Source organism: Rhynchophorus ferrugineus, unplaced genomic scaffold, assembly GCF_030347505.1.
Source record: "Rhynchophorus ferrugineus isolate W39M unplaced genomic scaffold, kcgeb_rfMv2 rfM7, whole genome shotgun sequence".
NCBI lineage: Eukaryota > Metazoa > Arthropoda > Insecta > Coleoptera > Curculionidae > Rhynchophorus > Rhynchophorus ferrugineus.
In genome coordinates this window covers 26,956,354-26,978,095 of record NW_027472586.1, presented here as the reverse complement: position 1 = coordinate 26,978,095, position 21,742 = coordinate 26,956,354, and the positions used below count along the sequence as shown (strand labels likewise).

The window sequence follows — 21,742 nt, the reverse complement described above, 5'->3', positions numbered from 1 at the left end:
GTTATTGATAAATAATAATACAAGTTTAAGCTTTTTTTTGTTCTGGTTTAAAACCAGGCGGTGGAATGCGTGTAGCATACCCGGTCATGGAAACTCGTTCTGGAATCACGAGTTGGACCGGGTTATGTAGGTCTATCACTAGGTTTACCGATACAGTAAACCGAAACCGTCTTACAGCTGATTACTGTAGATTACTATTGCTACTTTATTATGTTTGCTACATCTACAGCTAGTGAAACTAACTGTTGATTCACGATCTTGAATAAATACGACTGGGTGCTGTCGTATGGCGGCAAAATTTATGACTGTAGCGACGGATGAGATCGTTGCAGCCTGGAAAAAAAGGACATTAGCGGTGACGCGGTGCTAAACTCCCAGCATGTCGACCAATTCGCGAACAAGCACGTTTTCGGAACTTGAACTGAGTTGTTGTTTGTGGAAGGATTGAGATATGAAGTGCTCGATTTTTGAGTGTCGTTCTCTGGGAATTTGATTATTTCTGACAAACCATGGGGCGTTTAAAATTCTACTGAGGAGCTTATTTTGTAAAACTTGAAGTCGTTTCACCCGGTTGGGTGTAACAAATTTGAAGTAGACAATCGATCCGTAGAGGAGTACGGACCGGATTAACATATTGTAAAATAAGCATTTGATGGAGATGGAAAGTCTGCTAGAGGATCTGCCTCGGACCTTTCTGGATTGCTCTCTGGATTTGGAAATGCCAACCGAACCGCATAATTTAACTTCACTCTTCCTTTTTAATAGAGTTATTACATTCACCATTTCATCAACAATATATTTGTAATTGTAATATTTATTGTATAATAATCATAACTTATCTGTTATTAATAATGAATACATGGTGTTTTTTTTGTTACCTTCATATTATTATATTAAACAACTTAAATGAGTACATTAATCCCAAAGCAATTTTATTTATCTTATCTAATGTTAAAACATTAACTTAATAACATAGAAATATTATTCTGCATACATGGTGTATTTCATCACAGATACATTACAAAAAATTTACAATTGAATTTAATAATGGTCTTTAAATAAGTACACCAGTACTATTTAAAACTTATTGATAAAATTATGAACAATAGTTTATTGATATCAACAAGTACTTTAAAAATAAATACATTCTTACGGTATATAGAGCCTCCAGAACTCCTAATAACGTTACAAGTTGACTGTTGATGAATTGTGGATATTCAACCAAACAAAGAAGTGGTCTTCGGCTGCCCGCTTTAATCGCTCGTCGAATGGCTGTTGTTGCAGCTGATTTCAGCACTCTTACATCATCATAATCCGCATCAATTGAACCTAAAATACATAAAATAATTCCATCGTCGATTTCGTATTTATGCTACGATTTTATATTCACCTATATAAGAAAGAACTAATTTCTTGGACGGTAATTCGATTGGTACCACGGCTACATCAACGCCTGGATCCAATTCGACTGTAGCAGCTACAACTTTCTGAAGTTCGTCTACAATGTTCTGATTGGCTATATATATCAATATAATGGAGTCATATCCAGTAGAAGTCAACGAGTCCACAACTCGTATCTCAGTAATAGGGGGACTGTAAAAAATGTAAATAAAAAATATTAATTGTGGCCATAAATTTACTATGGACAGTCAGAATTACAAACGATCTCAAAAAAAGAACAGCAGGGCAACCATACTACCGATTTGAACTTAATGACTGCCAAGTCGGGTTTTTAAAAATCGTAATTTTAAATGACGAAGTTTGGAAACTGTTGTCAATCACTAATTACATCTTCTGAAAATCTTTAGGAATCCGCTTATTTCCAGATATAGTTATAAAAATGCTGATGATGGTGTAATGCTGAGTGTAATTAACGATTAAAAATATTATATTTATTTATATATGTATTTGTATCGAGATTGGTATCGAGACTGATAATTTATTTGATCGAACATAACCATAAAATGCAGCAATTCAACATAAGTTGAACAATCAGAGCGATCATCATAATCATCAGATGATTTCGTCATCGATGTATTCAATAGGATTTCAATGGGCTAACCAGTGCCTCCAGATCCGCAAAAAAACTAAGAGCTATTTAGTCTTCGTGACGTAATTCTGATGTTTTTGGGTGTGCTAAATACGAAAATTACTTATTTTTTGGTCAAAAGGCACATTTCTTGACAGTTTAGGTACCTATAGTCTATTCAGAGTTTTTTTGTACATACGTCATCAAGATGTTTAATGTATTGCCTGTCGCAATTTGTAAATTCGTTTTAGAATCAGACTATATTCTCCTTCTCATTTTATTATAGTTAAAAAAAGACACAATGCTGTCTGATTAGTTCGAACTCGCACACGAATGAGCCTGTCAAAGTCGTCCTGTTGTCAGACGTATGCAAATTTCTTGGAAACAATAGTGATAAGAGGTTATAACTCTAACCAATAAATTATTGTGGCTGTATAATTAACTGTAGTTATTAGATGTACTATAATGTTAAAATAAATTATATTTGATAACATTTTTGTTCAATTATTTGGAATGGATGAAGATGAAAACTCAGAATTGATGCGGCAACAGTCCAACGTTTTATATCACAAATTTAGATGACGTATGTATAAAATAACTTTGAACAGACTATATATTAAACGAGTTATTAAATACTAACATATTATTTTATTTGTAAACCATAATATACGTTCACAAGCACATACTAAAACTATTCTTTTTCCCAGTGAAACTCCTCTATGTACATTTTAACTTATGGGAAGAACCCGGAAGGTCTCTGTGACGTGCCCAAATGTAATCTGATATTATTATTCTTTATCTATTTAACTAGCGACCCGCCCCGGCTTCGCACGGGTGCAATGCTGATACTAAATTAAATACACTACAGAAAAAATATGAACGTTGTATATAAAAACATAGCGGCCCGCTCCGACTTTGCACGGGCATAAAATATATATGCCTATGTCACTCAATGAAAACATGATTAAAATCGATCCAGTATTTTTGGTTCATTCATTACTGCCCTTGGCCTGCACGCATTAAATTTGGAGTAAAACAATTCCTCTTCCCCTATACTTACTATGAAGATTTCCTGCTATCTTTGGAATATCTAAATTCATACAATTTTTATTACATTACACATTTTTAAACGCAAATTTTAAATTTGTAATATCTCCGAAAATATTTGTTTAATTTACATGCTGTAAGAAACTATATTGATCTATATTAATTGTACACTGTATTTAAGGTACTTAATTCGATAAGGATTAATGCCGTATTGCTTAAAATAGCTTCGTAAATAAGCAATTTTCTCACGTAAAAAGTAAACAATAAAAATGGTTAATGTGGGTTATCCCTAAAATATAAACATATACCATCGGAGACTTTTTTGTAGACCTTTTTATGGTGTACAATACTGTAGTACATTAATTTGATCTAACTCGTAGGGTTAGGCAGCGTTTTTGCTAATTGCTAAATAAGCCTAAAAAATAGGTTAATTTACGACATCACGTTAGAAACCTCTAAAATTAGCAATGTTGCCTTAGTATATTATGCACGTATTATACATATGAACCTTCCTCTTGAATCACTCTATCTATTGAAAAAAAACCGCATCAAAATCCGTTACGTAGTTTTAAAGATTTAAGCGCACATAGGGATATAGGGACAGAAAAGGCGACTTTGTTTTATACTATGTAGTGATGTACTGGTGAAATAGTTCACCAGGCCCTTCACTCAAATCTCCCAAATTTTCCGGAAAATAATAGAGGTGAGAATAAAGAATATATACTTTGAGACTTTGAAATGTTTTTAGGTATGTTCATAGTCTTATGGTCATTATGATTGCCAAAAACTTACTCTATGACCTTAAAAACAAACCACTTCTCTTTATGAGGATCTGTTATGGTCGTGATAAATTGTTGGTCAGTCATAAGCCGTTAATGTCTCGTCCGATGAAAACACATTCCTTCATCTTTGCTTCTGAGAGGCCTGGATACTTTGAAAATAAGTATTTGAAGCAATCTCCATCTTTGGCAAGTGAAATTTTACAAATTGCTTCCTCAATCTCAACTTTATGTGCAGCGGTGGTAAAAGAATTTTATGCGGAGGTACAAATGTTTCATGGAAGACGTTCATTTCACCCGCTTTAAGCTCCCACGGTGGCCAACTCTTTTTGGCCCGGGGATTTGTTCAGTCTTCGCTATACCATAGCAAGAGAAATTGCCACACACCTGTCAACCATAGCCCTCCAATATACCTTTGAAGTGTATAGAATTACTTACAAAAACGGAAGCATAAAAACCGCTGTTGTAGAGCCTTAAGGCTTCTTTTTGATCAACCCCTGAAAAAGTCCTGAAATCCTGGACTTTTTTCCATATTTAAATAGAAATAGAAGAGAAATCAGTTGAAAATAAACATTTTTCTTGATATGTTAAGTTAACTTCGAAATATATATATTTTAAAGTAGCAGTTGGACCAGCAATTTGGGAGCATTGATGGCATACACAGAAAGGAATATAACATATAAGAAGTTAGACAGTAATTAATATCCAGCAGTAAAATTATTATTGAAATTTAAGAAAATCATAATCCACCTTGAATCGGATTAACAGAAATATAGATAGATGGAACAAACTACATTTTAAATAAATAATCTTAGTTGGTAGATTAATTGTTTAATATAATTATAAATATATACAGAAAAGATATTTTTCATTTATGTAGGTGGGTCTTTTAATTTGTAAAAATTACGAATTAGGTAGCAGTAAGATACTTGGGACGTGCATAAAGATAATTATATTTAAAATAAAAAATTTTAAAGTAAATAAAAATTGTTTGTTTTTAAACCCTACACGTTTCATATCTTATTTTAAAGTATATTTTCTTGATTGATTATCGTTTTCGAAGAATGTATGACATATACCAACTGTAATCTACTGTAAGTAAATTCGCTATAAAATGGAATGATTTTAAATGATTTTGAGTAAAATCATTATAACTGAAAATAACTATAACAAAAATAACTTTTGTTGTAATATTTTAAAAAATAGCTATATAAGTTGTTAGATGTAAAAGTATTTAAAATAATAAAACTTTGAATTTATTTTTAAAACTACTTTATTTTATGAAAAGAAGAAGCGACTTGTTGAATAGCGGTATCATATAACTCTGAGGGTACAAAACAGGTAAAAACTAGTGTTGGGAACTATCGACCGAAAACAATAGATTGCAGTTATTGAAGTCGCAAAACAGTCGAATTAGTCGATAGTCAAAATACTAGTGACTGAAAATAGTAATTACAATTTCAGCCAAATGCACGCTTCGGTTATATTCTTTCGGAGATAATTGTTTGATTATCTGTGCCGTTAAAGTTTATTTTAAATAATTTTAAAATGACAAGTGGCAGTGTGAAAAAATGAACGGAATAATCATACCGAATATATTTAATTGTAAATTAATATTTGGAAAGTATCAGTGACATAATGTAATAAAAGTAATTGGTTTATTTTTATTTAATTCGAACGTGTGCTTACGAATTTTTTTTCAAACGCAAGTGGGACAGTACGTATTCTTTTTCGAACTTTCTTTAGGAAAGAAAAGGTAAAACATCATTGCTGGATTGTATTACGTTCAGAAGTATAGTTTCATTTTGAGTAATGTAAATTATTTTTATATTTTATATATTTGACTCGATTGTAAACAGGAATGGAGTAACGACCACTAAATATCGCATTTTCTCAATCAATGTTTATGAATTATTTAACAATTGAAGCGTTTTTAAATACAGTAATAATTTTAGTTATCGTTAATCAAGAATATTTTAAGATTGCTCGTTGAAACTTCAATGAAAGAAGTTTTGATATTCAAAAGGCTTGAACAAACATCGACAGACTTAGAAAAGAGAAAAAGTTAATCAAAAAAGACCTAATAGTTGTCAAAGCATTTATGTGCACTCAAAATAATTTTAAAAACTATTAGTGATCAAATGTTGTTCCTTTTACCCTAATACATTAATAAATAATTTTTATAAAGAGTTTCAAAGTGATTCCATAGTCTATTCAAAGTTTTTTTTGTACATACGTTATCAAGATGTTTAATGTATTGCCCGCCGCAATTAGTAAATTCGTTTTAGAATCAGACTATATTTTCTTTTTCATTTTATTCTAGTGAATGGTCTTTATATTTTAATATGTGAAGAACCAATTCCAAGTTCTTGTAGACTTCTTTGAAGTGTATGTCACGACCATCAAGAATGGAATCATAAAAAGCACTTTTCTGGAGCCTTAAGGCTTCTTTTTGATAAACCTATGAAAAAGTGTTAACATCCTGGTCTTTATACCATATGAATAGAAATCAGTTGAAAATAAACAACATTTTTGTTGATATGTTAAGTTGACTTCGAAATATATATATTTTAAACTACCAGTTGGACTAGCAATTTGGGAGCATTGATGGCATACACAGAAAGGAATATAATATATAACAAGTTAGACAATAATTAATATCCACCAGTAAGATTATCATTGAAATTATAAGAAAATTATAATACACTTTGAATCGGATTAACAGAAATGTAGATAGATGGAACAAACTACATTTTAAACAAATAATCTTAATTGGTATATTAATTGTTTAATATAATTATAATTATATACAGAAGAGATATTTTTCATTTATGTAGGTGGGTCTTTTAATTTGTAAAAATTACGAATTAGGTAGCAGTAAGACACTTGAGACGTACATAAAGATAATTATATTTAAAATAAAATATTTTAAAGTAAATAAAAATTGTTTGATTTTAAACCCTACACGTTTCATATCTTATTTTAAAGTATATTTTCTTGATTCATTATCGTTTTCGAAGAATGTATGACGTATACGGACTTTAATCATATCCACTACATACAGTGTTTTTCAAGTAAATTCTTTACAAAATAGGATTATTTTAAACGATTTTTGAGTAAAATAATTATAACAGAAAATAATAACTATAACAATAAAAATAAATTTTATTGTAAAAATAAAAACATATAGCTATATAAAATATATAAAATTTTAAATAATTAAAAATAATAAAACTTATCGAAAAAAGAAGCGACTTGTTGAGTAGACGACCATACAACACTGAGGATAAAAACAGGTAAAAACTAGTGTTGGCAAATATCGACCGAAAACACTTGATCGCAGTTATTGAAGTCGCAACACAGTCGAACTAGTCGATAGTATATACTAGCGACTGAAAATAGTAATTACTATTTCAGTCAAATTAACGTTTCGACTATATTCTTTCGTATTAATTTTGAGGAATGAAACGACGGAGATTATTTTTTGATTCTCTATGCTGTTAAATGTCAAATTAGTTCATTTTAAATAATATTAAATTGGCAAGTGGCAGTGTGAAAAAATGAATGGAATAAAGATACCAAATATATTTCTATCGTATTTTAATATTTGGAAAGTAACAGTGACATAATATAATAAAAGTAATTGGTTTAGTTCTATTTAATTCGAACATCTGCTTACGAATATTTTTTCAACCGTAAGTAAGACTGATATGTATGTATTCCTTTTCTAAATTTCTTTAAGAAAGAAAAAGTCAAAAAAAGAGCAGTTTCATTTTTAATGATGTAAAATTATTTTATATTTTATATATTTGACTCGATTGTAAACAGGAATGGAGTAACGACCACTAAATGTTTGTATCGTATTTTCTCAATCAATCTTTATGAGCTATTTAACCATCGCAGCCTTTTTAAATACAGTAATAATTTTATTTATCGTTATCAAGAATATTTTAAGATTATTAGTCGTTGAAACTTCAATGAAACAAGTTTTAACATTCATCGACTTTATATCTAAAAAATGATGCTATATTAATGTAAAATATGTTATTATTTACAATCATACTACAAACATAAAACTATAGACAGTACATATAAATCAATGTCAGCATAAATTCGGCACATTATTTTCAAGGTAGCGGTTAGGACGGCAAAGCTAGAACGTTAAAAAGCAATCAAATAAAACTAAACGGACTGCAAATAGCAACTGAAACAGTCGATAGTAAAAAAATTGTCAATTACTAAACAGTCGATATCCGTTTTCATTCGATAGCTTCCAACGCTAATAAGAACATATCTCGATGACATCTATTTTTAGACATATCACTCGTTATATGTTTCGATCTTAACAGAACACCTGTAAACTACAGGTAATTACATTTTAGCACATGCTGATTTTCATTTATTTGAATTAATAGTCTGAAGGAAAAAGCGCTTTCGTGCCAAGCTCTACGAAAGCGCATATACTTTGTTTTGTAACGTGTTTATAATTTTACTCTAAAATATTTTTCTTTGTATATCGTTCAGCGACTGAGAAATTTAACCCTATGGAATTAAAAAGCAGTAATAAAACAAGTTACAATAGTAAAGGAAGCGGTTTGAACTCATTTAAAGACTAGTAAAGATATGAAATATAATATGAAAATTGTCTATATTATAATTATTATATTAATTAAATGCTAATTAAAATGCACATTTTAATAATCGTTTTATTTATAGAGGAATCATTGTAGATATATTGTTCTTTATCCTGAAAAGAGGAATGGTTAATAACATCTTCGGTTTGGATGAACTCAATCAGACACATTGAAGAAGAAATTTACAAATGATAAAATTACGAACAAATATTACCGAAGGAAACAAGAACTAAATGTAAAAGGTAAATATGCTCTCTAATGAAAGTAAAATATATTGTACTTGGATATGCAACTGTTATTTAGTTATATTAGGCCTTCAGGTGATACCACTACATAAAAAACGCGCCTAGAACTCATACTTATAGCTGGCCTGGAAAAGAGTTCAATGTTAATATAATAAAACACAACCCTTACCTACAAACTTTTTACTTTATAATATTTAAGGCAATAGCAATGTACAATTAAAAAATAAGTTATCAGTTATCAGATTAGATATTGTTTACTGGTGAATTTTGAAAATGTTAACTAGTATTTAAATAAAATATTTTATTAAAATTTTTTTATAGGAGGATATACAAATATCTATAGGAGGATATTAAAAAATATTTTTTAATATCCCCCTGTAGTAATTTAACCGTTTAGCGCGCGTTCAGGTAGACGTTTAGACGAATAGAACTTGGCTACAACTTTATACCTTTCTAAGACATTATTGCTACTTTTTATAGTACAATTTAAATGGTCAAATTAGCTAAATAGTACTTCAAATGGTAATATAATATAGTATATAGTATATATAACAAAACTTTGAATAGACTATATATTATATATATATATATATATATATATATATATATATATATATATATATATATATATATACATATGCGTCATCGAAATTTGTGGCGTTAAAACTTTGCAATGATGCCGCATCAACTTTGAATTTTAGTTCAGTATGGCTTTGACATACAAGAAAATTCTAATCTAAATAAAATAATTGAACAAAAATGTTATCAAATATAATTTATTTTAACATTATAGTATATGTAAAAACTACTGTTAATTATACAGTCAGAATAATTTATAGGTAAGAGTTAAAAACCTCTCATCACTATAGCTTTCAAGAATTTTGCATACGTCTGACAGCTGGACGCCGCTACAGGTTATATATATATACCGGCAAACGTTATTTTAGCCCTTTGATTATTTTGAGAAATTTTAGGTCGCTCCGTAATATATCATATCACCAACAATAGCGATAACAAAGGCTGTAATGAAGAAATGGATTTCAAAACATGCATTGAATTTTGAAGAGACGAATTGTTACTAGTTATAAATGAAATGTTTCATTGCGTTTTTTAAATTTGTAAAAAAAGTAATTTACCTTTTTTAGGAATAAGTCCGAAAAGTAGATCAGATGGCTGAACAATATGGTCACATAGTATTATAACTTCCTCCCTGTCACTGTATATTCAATCCAATCGAGTTGATATAGGGGGGTAGCAAAGAATTATTATAATAGAGATGCTGGTCGAGAAAGATATTCCCTCAAGAACTGTTTGGATATGTGATGTAAGGAAGCACTGTCCACCATAACACCTTAGGTTTGGATGAACTGGATAAGACATACGGAGGAAGTCATTGATAAATGATGATAAATTAACAGTTTAGTGATTGACTTGGACAGTGACTAAAGGAAACTTTCAGGATATGTGATATTACTTGAACTAAATATGAGCATTAGATTAGAGTGTATGCGAAGAGACTGAATGTTAAATGTTTTGTAAATATGGTAAACGGCAGAAAAGTACACCATTCTTGTACACAAGAATGGAAGAATTTGTAAGAATGGTGTACACAGGTAGTAGCAGAATAAATAAAAATACAGTGATATCAAGATGATTTGACAAGTAAAGACACCATCGAAAGAAACAAGAACTAAATGTAAAAAGGTAAATATGCTCTCGAATGAAAGTAAAATATATTACATTGATATATAATTGTTAATTAGATGGATTAGGCCTCCAGAGGGATACCACTATTTGAAAAATGTGCCTAGAACTCTTCCTCATGGGTGGTGTGGAAAAGAGTTCAATGTAAATATAATAAAATAACTCTTGCCTACTAACTATATACCTATGTTCTTAATTGTAGTTTTAAGTCCTTCTATAATATATGCAGTATTTTTGTTTAATTATTTTATTTAGATTAGAATTTTTTGTATGTCAAAGCCAAACTGACTAAAACTCATAGTTCATGAGGTAACATTGCAATATTTTGACGTCACAAATTTCGATGAGCCATATATAAATAAACTTTGAAAAATTATAGATTAAAAACACCCAGATATTTTCGCTTATCAATTATCATTTTATATCGATTAAGTGAAAAAGTTTTATAATGAACAAACAATTATTGTATAGCATTGAAGATATATCTTGACCCGGAATGATAACAATATTGAAAGATGGAATTAACTACACTTTTTTAAAGGATAAAAAGATTAATAAATAATTAATCACAATAAGTGGTTTATATATTTTTTTCATACCTCGGTCGAAAGCACGTACTTTCGTCCCTAATAACAGAGACGAAAGTTAAACATTTACCCCTGTGAGATATACACCCGCGTCCTCTATAACGGCGGGAGCAACTAGGGACTATTTATTCTGTCGCTACAATAAATTGTTTACCGCTATCATTAACATTGCTACCACTAGCCTTAAAAATAATCATCAATGTTGTTTTGAATGTTGTTACGTACTTTCGACCGGCTATGAGAAAAAAATCGTATACACCACACGAGCCAAAAGTTGAAATCTCGTCATGACGAGCAGGACCGGAAATTCAACTTTCGGCCTTTGTGGTGTAATATACTATTTAGTTTATATAAATTAGTTTTAAAGGGTGGTTTTTAATATAAAGATTTGTTGTGAAAAGTCGGTACAATGCAATTTATTCAAAGTATTGTCCATCGATAGCCGCAACTATTTCCCATCTTTCGAATAATTTACGGAATCAATTTCGAAATATCGATGTATCTTGTGAGACTAACCATGAGTCCGACCCATTTTGTGGTATCTTCATAAGAAGTGATGCACTACTCAGACAAGTCACGGCTCATATGCCGGAACAAGTAATCAGGAGGAACAAAATTTGGAGCATAGAGCAAGTGCGGTAACTCTTCTCATTTTAATGTTTCCAAGTAACTTTTCATCGAATTTCCAACATGTGATTGAACGTTGTGATGCTTTAGAATAGCATTGTTGTGTGTTTGTTGATATTCCGGCCGTGTTTCGTGCAGTGCCCGTCATAAATGCAGCAATTGTAATCAGTAGTGATAACTATTCATGATTTCATCGAGTAATGTTTTCAAATCCTCGTTTCCATTTTTTTTCTTTTCTTTTTGCTACTTAGAGTCCTCTTTGTCTTAGGTTTTAAAATCACCACTTTTAAACCGTCGAAACCAGCATTAACATGTTCAAATCGATGGAGTATGGTTGTCATAAGCTTATCAAAACTTTTGATGACCTTTTCTTCAAATAAAAGTAAAAAGTAAGACTTTCCGAAAATACGACTTACTCGCTACAAATTTAGATATTTTCAATGCACCGAAAAAATGTTTTGGTTACACAACACAACTCCCGCTACCATTTAGATTGCCTATAGCTTTACTCAAAGAAAAGATAAGTTAGTTTGATTTTCATAAACAGTTTATTTGTTCTTTACATTTTTTATTCGTTATGATTGAAAAATTATATCGGCTAAATGGTGCCCGCGAGCGAATCGATTTTCGATGCAACTTTGGGCTCTTTTTAAGGCATTTTTCATAACATCCTGCAAAATATGAGGCTAAATTTCTTCAATCTCGTGACAAATATTGTCTCCAAGATGTTGAATCGTTTGGGGCTTATTCACATAAACTTTTGATTTTAAAGAACCTCATAAGAGAAAGTCTAAATCGCCACTTCGCTAAATTAGTCTTCATGGAAAAACTTCATTCAATTATTGAATTGTTGAACGAGCTGTGTGTGCTGTGGCCCCATCTTGCTGAAACCACGTGTCCTCTAGTCCTTACTCTTTCAGGCACAAGAAAATTTTGAGTCATGTCTTGGTACCGTTCAGCAGTAACTTGGTTATTTTCAAAAACATAGAGACCTATGATGTTTCCAGCATGAATACCACACTATACAGTTGTTTTTAGTGGATGCAATGATGTTTCATTAATTAATTGAGGATTCTGTGTTCCTCAAAACCGACTGTTATGTTTATTGTCGTGGCCACTGAGAAGAAAATTGGCTTTATCGCTCATTATCAATTTAAACTATTATCGATTATATTCGAACGATTATTTTCAATAAATATTGTCACTATTTCTGCTCGTTCTTCCTATACTTGCCTATGAGTTAAACTTCAACATGACATTGGTTACAGAGGTACCTAATACGATTTAATAAACAGTAACACCATCTCTTTTAAATTATATGAATCATAATTCATACGCCCGGTAAATTAACAAATGATAATGCAAAACCGAATAAAAATAGTGTACATTATGGTTGATGTCTAATAATAATAATCTAATAATTATTTGGCAGTTGAAAAATTGGCTCTCCCTCTCTATCACACGCTCACACAAATGATATGTCCCGCGATTTCTACAGCAACGGTTGTTTAAAATAAAAATCATCATTGATTTATTCATGTCATATTCAAATATGTGTGAGGCATAAAGGCTTCGTTTATATTGAAATTTCCGGCAGTATCGTTTGTGATGTTAATAATAGTTTAAAGTAAAAATAATAAAATAAAATATTTTTTTTAACTCAGTGTGTAAGGTCATGGCCGCACTGGGGTTCCTTTGAACTAACATAGTTTACTGGAATTTAGACAGAAGCTTGTCGTTTAGGGTTGACCACCAAAGGCATATTGCAGTAGATCAGTTGTTCAGCCATATACAGGCGACAGTAAAAGGACACTGGCGTGCGTGCGCTTGACCAGAACTGATCGTGCGCATTCATTCTAAAGTGTGAAATTATGGTTTCGAAGTAATTGTTGGATTTACTTTATGTTTACAAAATTTTGTTATGGTAATATAATTATTTAACAGGTGAATTGAAAAGTCCCTGGCCTACCATAGTAAAACAAAATTTTTTGGCAAAATTAGTTTATATAATTTAACATAATTCCCTTCAAGGTGATACACTGATTATAGCAACCCTCCAACTTTTCGATACCATTTTTGTCGTACGATTTGTCCTTTGCTTCAAAATAGGCCTCAGTTTCAGCAATCACCTCTTCATTCGACGAAAATTTCTTCATAGCGAGCATTCTTTTGAGACCTGAGAACAGAAATAGTCGTTGGGGGCCATATCTGAAGAACACGGTGGATGAGGAAGCAAGTCCAATTCATGGATTTTTGCCATCGTTTTCACTGATTTGTGACACGGTGCTTTGTCTTGGTGAAGCAGCACTATCTTTTTCTTCAAATGCGGCCGCTTTTCGGCGATTTCGTCCTTCAAACGGTCCAATAACGCTATGTCGCTGTTGATTGTCCTTCCTTTTTCAAGGTAGTTAATGAAAATTATTCCATGCGCATCCCAAAATACAGACGCCATAACCTTGCCAGCCGACTGTTGCATTTTCCCACGCTTTGGAGCGGGTTCATCGTATGCAGTCCACTCGGATGACTGTCGATTGGACTTCGGAGTGAAATGAGTGATTCAGCCATTGTCACATATCGACACAAAAACTCGGGTTTGTTACGCTTGATCATCTTCAAACTCTGCTTTTTTTTGGTCAAAAGTGAGCTCGCGCAGCCCCCAATGTGCGCAAAGATTTCTCATACCCAAATATTCGTGAATGATATGATGTATACGTTTAGTTGATATCTTTAGAGTATCTGCTATTCAGTCAAAAAGCAATATTTTATCAACACGCGAAATTCCTTTTCGTCCATTTTTTTCACAATAATAAAAGTTGTTTTATTCAAAATGCTATAATTCACAAACTAATGATCTGACAGCTGTCAAAAGCATATACGCATCTTTTGAGGGTTAGCGCTAAATAAAACCATATGGATTTAATTTTATGTGTCAGGCTGGGAACTTTTCAATTTACCTAATATCATTTAGAGAAAATTAAAAGCAGGTATGAATTATTAGTAAAATGTTATAATTTTGTAACACTTGTAATTTACGATAGATTGGGAAATTAGTATGTACAAGATATACGATAGATATTTGGGTGACAACACTGCTATTCAGAAGATCATCAAAGTCAAACTGGCGAAGGAATGTATAGACCCTACTCACAAATAATTTTACATAAACAGAAGGCACTACCTTCTAAATCCTAAATCCCTGTTACTTTATGAATACACCTCGTATATTTAGTAGACTATATAGAACGTATATGTTATTTAATCTATATGATTATTTCAGATTAAAGTATTTGATTGATTCGATAATTATCATTTGTGAAATAAGTCTACACGTAAAAATAACTGTATTTACTATATTAAACTGAAAATACAAATTTTAAATGTATGGAATTAAATAATCAATCAACAATTCATTTTAACAACGATCGCTTATATCAATACTACTTTCCCTCGAATTGTAATAAGTTATAGATCAAAGTATTTTGTAGAAAAACCAATAAAAATTGGACAATAATGTGCTTGTAAACACCGATATGACATTAATAACAAATTAGTTACGAACTGACAAATTTTGACATAAATATTATTTTATTCTGTATATACATCAATAATAACAATGTTCTGATTCTTGATATTATTCATGTAGGTAATGATTACATTATAATTGGTAATTCAAAATAATTTTTGCATTATTTCAATTTATATTACGTGTAAATCAGTGGTTTTGACTAATGAAAACCATAATGTATATTGAGTACATTGTAAATACACTAGATGCTTTGTTTGCTAACTAAATAACGTGATACAACTGTTGCCAGACTTAACAGTTTTATAACTAAATTTACAAACACAAGTTTAATGTCTTATCAGGTAATTTAATAATTATGGTGTCATCAACAAAACAACATATGTTTTAAATGTAAAAACTATTTATAATATATGCTGTGTATATGTAATAAAATTAAAATATATTAATATTTTTCTTATATTTACCCTGTAGTAGTCATAGCAGGCACTGTATTTACTACCTCAATTAAAAACGACTGCTTCCTTTCCACTTCGAATAAATACTGACTGATATAATCTACTATTTGATTAGTTTTCCGTGTTATTTACAATCAAAACCAGATAAAATAATATTTACAGTTTTTAACAAAGCGAGTTCAGTAAGGTTAACGAATGACTGTAAAAAAAGCTAAATAATCTCTAAAAATACGATGCGGAAACGTTGGTTTCAGGGAAAAATTCCTATGCACAATTGTCACATCGTTCGACGCTGATCCTACGTGTATAACGACAAATTATTACAATCGACGGCAATTGTTTATTTCGGTCAAGACGGCAGAAAAATAAGATGACCTTAAGTCATCTAGTTGGCCACCTTGCAACGTACAAGAAAGAAAAAATATAGATACAAGGACAGTTTAGGATGAGTTGGCAGCTACGCAATACGGTCAATACCGCAATTATGTAGAAATCTATAATTCTTTTTCGTTCATCGGGACACCGCGAGATGGCGCGACATGTAGAATTAAGAATATATTAGTTCACAGTTATGTCGATAGATGCTAGTAGAAATTATAAAAATATTTTCTTAGAACAAGAATAATCGCAGGATACACTAGTATTAGATGATTGCATGTCCTCTGATCATTTTCTCTCTTTAAAAAGGCATTTGTTGATCAAAATTGTTATTATATATATTAAACAAAGCATTTTTATCATACTCTACCACTTTTTCTCATCTTTGTGGCAAAATGCCGATACCATGTGAAGAGAACGATGCTGGTTTAGTAAAGATCCAATTATAGATTTAACAAATGCTGAAGATTTTAAAACAGTGTCCCTGCCAAGCAATGTTGGTGAATACGCTGAGTGCGTCATGCTATATGTGTTCGCTATTGCTATATGGTTTTATGTGTAACAATACGTCGTTAGTTTGTTCAGATGACATCGGCAGACATGCAAAGACTGCAATAACATTTTCATTCGGCTTTAGAAGCTAGTAACACTGCAAACCTTGCTACTCCCTCTATATGCACAGCAAAACTTTATATCCATGAATATTCTGCTTCGATGTTGATATGGATAGATTGGTCGATATGGATATGGTAGAATATATCATATATTTAAAATGTCCCAGTTAGAATACCTGTAATATCAACTTTTATTAGCGTGATAATATAATTTGGAACGGAAATCATTAATGATGTAATTGTATTTGACAATATGATGTTGACCCTTCATTAAAAACTTTTTTTTGCTCTTTAATATAGCAAACTAGCAATATAATACTAATACGCTATTTATTACGGTCCTAATTTGCTACGATTTTAATCTTACAAAGTACTTATTCCACGGCACTTTTTTATTTCTATGCCACTCTTTCTAATGTTTGCTGACTTTTACTACTAACTTCACTGAACTCGATCAAATAGTTTTACGTTCTTTAATATTCTGATTAACACATCGTTACTTACAGAAGTGTTGAGGCTCTCCAGCTTCTTTCGGTAACCTGATGTTCACACACATGAAAATACATGTATTGTTATAACCTTAAATATGATCCATTAGAGTACAATACATTTTATTGAAGTACTAACATTTCATTGTAGTACTAGCAAAAAAAAAACATTAAAAATTACCATATACTCTTTATTTTCATAATCAACAAAGATGAAAAATTCTTCATTGACGCACTCATATACTTTGTAATGGGAATATTTCAATTTTTATTTCTGAAAATTTATCTTTATTATTTTTTTTGAAATATTTTAAAGTCTCCATTTTACTAACAACGGTTTATCTGAACTGGAACTACTGTTTAACGTGGGGTCCGAACCACGGTCCCCGGAATTAAGTCTACCGACTAGCGAGTGACCAACTTAGAAATCATCGTATGGGACATCTGGTCTAACCCGGCCTGGTTACTGGCGTGACTGGCATTATTTTCCTAATCGGATTTTACACTCTTGCCTAGGACAATCACAAATATTAAACAACCACAAGCATACATTTACGACCAATGCCCTAGCAGGATTCGAACCCGCGACTGTCGCAACAGTAGGTGGACCGTTCGTTCTGTCGCCTTTACTGCTATGCCAACCAAGCTGGCTTTCTTTATTGATATAATTAAATTTGTATATTTGTTTATTCTTCACTTTGTGGAGCTTGTCAGATGTCCGACTGGATCCGAAAATTTATTGACCAAAAGAAATCTCTCCATTTAATGTAAGTTAGTAATAAATGCGAATTATATCAAGTTTGGTCTATCTTTAATATTCCAGATGATTGACATTGGGCAATACTCGGCCAAGGTAAAAAAATATACGTGATAATATACATCCACTAATTTGAATTAGCATAAGAGCCCCAAAATAAAATTGAGGCACAAAAAATTTATAATAGACTCATTTAATATTGATCCTCGCCACGGAAATCTTTAGTAAAAGGCGAAAAATTTATTCGCTCTGACGAGAATCCAGAGTGAAGAGATGATCGGATTTTACACACTTCTACGTCGGAAGTCGTTATAGACTGTCTATTTATAGAATAGGGCGCCATCTAGACAATTTCATTATAAAACCGTGCGCGTCAGATAAACTCTAGTTGATATAAGGGGCATTCTAAAATATAAAGAAAAACCGTACATTGTGAATATAATTAGAGAATAAAAAAATAATTACTGTGATGAATGCTATAAATTATAATACATTACTTAATGATCAAACGATTAAGTAACCCAAAAGGTATCATAGATCGCACAGAGCAAAATAATATTTGCATTCTGGGATTTAAAAAATATTTATAGATCTCTACAATTGATAATAATATTTTCTTAAAAGATCTCAATGTTTTTATAAGCGAAATTTTTTTATCAAACAAGCATTTTAAAAATATATTGTAGAAATGTTATATCGATATCGAATTATGAAAATAAATACATTTTTACAAAACCGTTAATTTTATTTCATTAGATAATTACAATATCTTTTTGATTGTTTGTTCTTGACATCATAGTTATTAGTGGTCATAACAGACTAAAGAGATTCATTAAAAATGAAATGTTCTAAAACTTGTTTTCATAATATTTTCAATATAAGATCAGATGTGTATTTGGTATATAGTATTAAAAATAATAAATGATATAATATTATTAGTAAAAGTTTAAAGTGTCATTAAAATACCTATCTCAACTAAGACCGAACGTCATTTTCAGTAAGGGCGCTTTCACATGTGCTGACACCGACACGACACTGATATCGGTGGAGCCGTAATCTCACGTAAACAAATGGAACCCTTTCACACTCGCCGATTCGTTGGTATCGTGTCGTTGCCGGCAACGGCATGTCGGCGAGAAGTAATCGGTCCACTCGTGTCGGCGCTGATTTTTATTTTGTTTTTTTTTTGTTCTAGCCTGAAACCAGGCGGTGGAATGCATGACGCATACCTGGTCGCGGAGACTTGCCCTGAAGTGACAAGTTGGACCGGGTTATGTTGGACTGCCTCTGGGCTTACCAATACATTGAACCGAAACCACCTCACAGTTGACCCCTATGGATCGCTACTGCTACTGCATTCATTTTGGGGATATGGCACCCGCTGATCAGCCAGCCGTTATTGGACACGAGGGCCCGGCGATTCCATTTATTCGCGAACCTAAGTTAACACACATCTGGATATTGTTTGTTGTATGGGGGCAAAAGTAATGACTGTAGCGATGGATGAAGCCGTTTCAGCCTGGAAAATGGGGGAAGCTTAGCGGTGACGCGGTGCGAAGCTCCCAGCATGTCGACCAGCTCGCGAACAAAAGCGTTTTCAGAAGAACTTGAGCTGAGTTGTTGTTTGTGGAATGACTGAGATATGAAGTGCTTGATTTCTGGAGTGTCAGTTTCCTTATGAATTTAATTATTTCTGACAAACCATGGAGCTTTTAATATTCTTCTGAGTAGCTTATTTTGGAAAACTTGAAGCCGTTTGACTTGGTTGGGTGTAACAAACTTGAAGTAGACATTAGATCCGTAGAGGAGTACGGATCGAATTAACATCTTGTAAAATAAGCATTTGATGGAGAAGGGAAGTCTGCTAGAAGGGCAGATCAGAGGAGATAGCAGGTTTGTTATCCCCGAACCTTTTTGGATTGCTTTCTGGATTTGGGAATGCCAACCGAAGCGCCGGTCGAAGTGAAGACATAGGTACGTGACGTTATCCAGCCATGGAATTATTGCGTTGTCGATCTTAAGTTGCGAGACGCAGTGCGTAACGCTTCTTATGGAAAATGATGGCCTGGGTTTTCAGGGGGTTGATTTGCAACCTCCAGAATTTGAACCACTTGACTGCATGATCGAGCTGCTTCTGTAAACGTTCATGAATTGGTTGATGTTTATTGTGTACAGAGATATTTTTCCAGTTAAAAGAGGAAAATGTCTAGTTTTAAATGTGATATTGTAACATTAATTGAATTTGTAGAACCAAAGTCTTCTATATGGGACAATACTAATGAAAATGATAAAAACAACATACTGTGGCGTGCCGGTGCCGTGTCGGTGTCGTGTCGGTACCGGCAGGTGTGAAAACGCCCCATGGCTGACATATGGAATAGTGCGTTTAGATATTAAATTATTAATTCATTATATATATAAGTCGGTAGTATAAAAAGTAAAGAAATAAATCTACCAAATATTTATTTTTTTTAATTTTAGAAATTAATTCCCTCCCGAAAAACGCTCTGCAAATGGCTATATACTTGTCTTCTTGGATCAATAGTTGCAGTTCCAATAAAATAATAGCTTCTGGATGCAAATCTATTAAGAGAGGATTAACCGATATTCAACATACGATGTGGAATTTTGGTGTAAAATGTATTGCCCAAGTAAGAACAAATTTGTTAAAGTGTCATCAATTTAATAACTGCCTTGAGGGGTTCATTTCAGAGAAAAGAGTAATTATCCAAATAACTGGCTTAAAGCTATTTAACTGAGACGGTTTATTTAAATCTAGCTCGTGCATTCGGGAATATACATCCTCGGCTAGTACGTTTTAGAAATCATTTGAAGCGCTCAACAATATTTAATTTTTTCATCTCATTGGTCTTTAGGTAATTGTGAAGAGGATGAACATGAATGCTCTAAATATTTACATTCTATACTAACCGGGGATGAAATGAAAATACTATCTTTGAGCTATTTCTTTTATTATATTCAGCGATTTTGCCTCGCTGATATTATAACAAAATCTTTGTCAAATGTTTAATAAAAATAAATTTAAAACCCTTCAACTGTACATTCCATAATGATCTTTCAGATAAAACACTAAAAGTAATAATAAGGTTCGCTATATATTTTTAAGTAAAACAGGTGAACAGAATTTTAACAGGGGAACACTCAAAGTTTGCTTTCAGTATAAGAAAACAAAAAGACAAGAACCCTGATGGATCCTTTTAAATTGATGGCGCTAAACAAATATGAAAAAGGAAAAAGACGGAAGAGATAATTTTGATTTGAACTGTACCAAAGTTTTTTGTTTATGGTTAACTTCATTGGTCAATTAAACATGACGTCAAGGCTGTCACGTGCCAAGCATTACTAATGAGCCAATCAAATGTCTTCACAGTAAAATATTTCTCTTACAAGTGCCTATAATGGAGATTTAAATTGACCAATCTTCGCTTAAAATTTATCAGAATTTTGCGCTAGAGTCCCCTATTGAGTTACATTTCTATTACTCTATGACTAAGAACCACTAACTTTTTTTTAAAAAGGCATTTAATTAAATCTGATTTCCATTAAATTTCAATACTCAACAAAATATTGATAAGTTTAAATTACTACATGACTGAACATTATAACAAATGTGTCATAAGTAAAATTATTTTCAGAATTGTAGCAACTTCAGAGCATAAAATATAAGTAAACATGACCTTTGGTTACTTTTATGTTATAGACATAAATATAGACCAATAAACGAAGTAATATATATTTGTATATTAAGGCAGAGTATATATGAATAAAATAATTTTTAAATAAAATAAAATATTAAACGACTTATTCTTTGTGCTTTTTATGAATTATTTTTCGTTAGTTACTTTATAGAG

General features: G+C 31.7%; 1 protein-coding gene and 1 non-coding gene across 2 annotated transcripts in view; both read right to left on the bottom strand.

Moving 5' to 3' along the window:
- Window positions 1–16,004, bottom strand: part of Dip-B (Dipeptidase B) — a 105,065-nt gene extending 89,061 nt beyond the window's left edge. The window contains exons 1-3 of the mRNA XM_076409745.1: window positions 15,643–16,004; window positions 1,391–1,593; window positions 1,154–1,329 (exon numbers count right to left, since the gene is read on the bottom strand). Of these exons, the coding sequence (XP_076265860.1) occupies window positions 1,154–1,329; window positions 1,391–1,593; window positions 15,643–15,656 (393 nt within the window). The 5' untranslated portion in view covers window positions 15,657–16,004. The remainder of the gene's footprint in view (window positions 1–1,153; window positions 1,330–1,390; window positions 1,594–15,642) is intronic.
- Window positions 16,005–18,018: 2,014 nt separating this feature from the next.
- Window positions 18,019–18,139, bottom strand: LOC143200376 (U5 spliceosomal RNA). Its single transcript, XR_013006706.1, has one exon. It is a non-coding gene; the product is annotated as a U5 spliceosomal RNA (small nuclear RNA).
- Window positions 18,140–21,742: the final 3,603 nt, after the last annotated feature.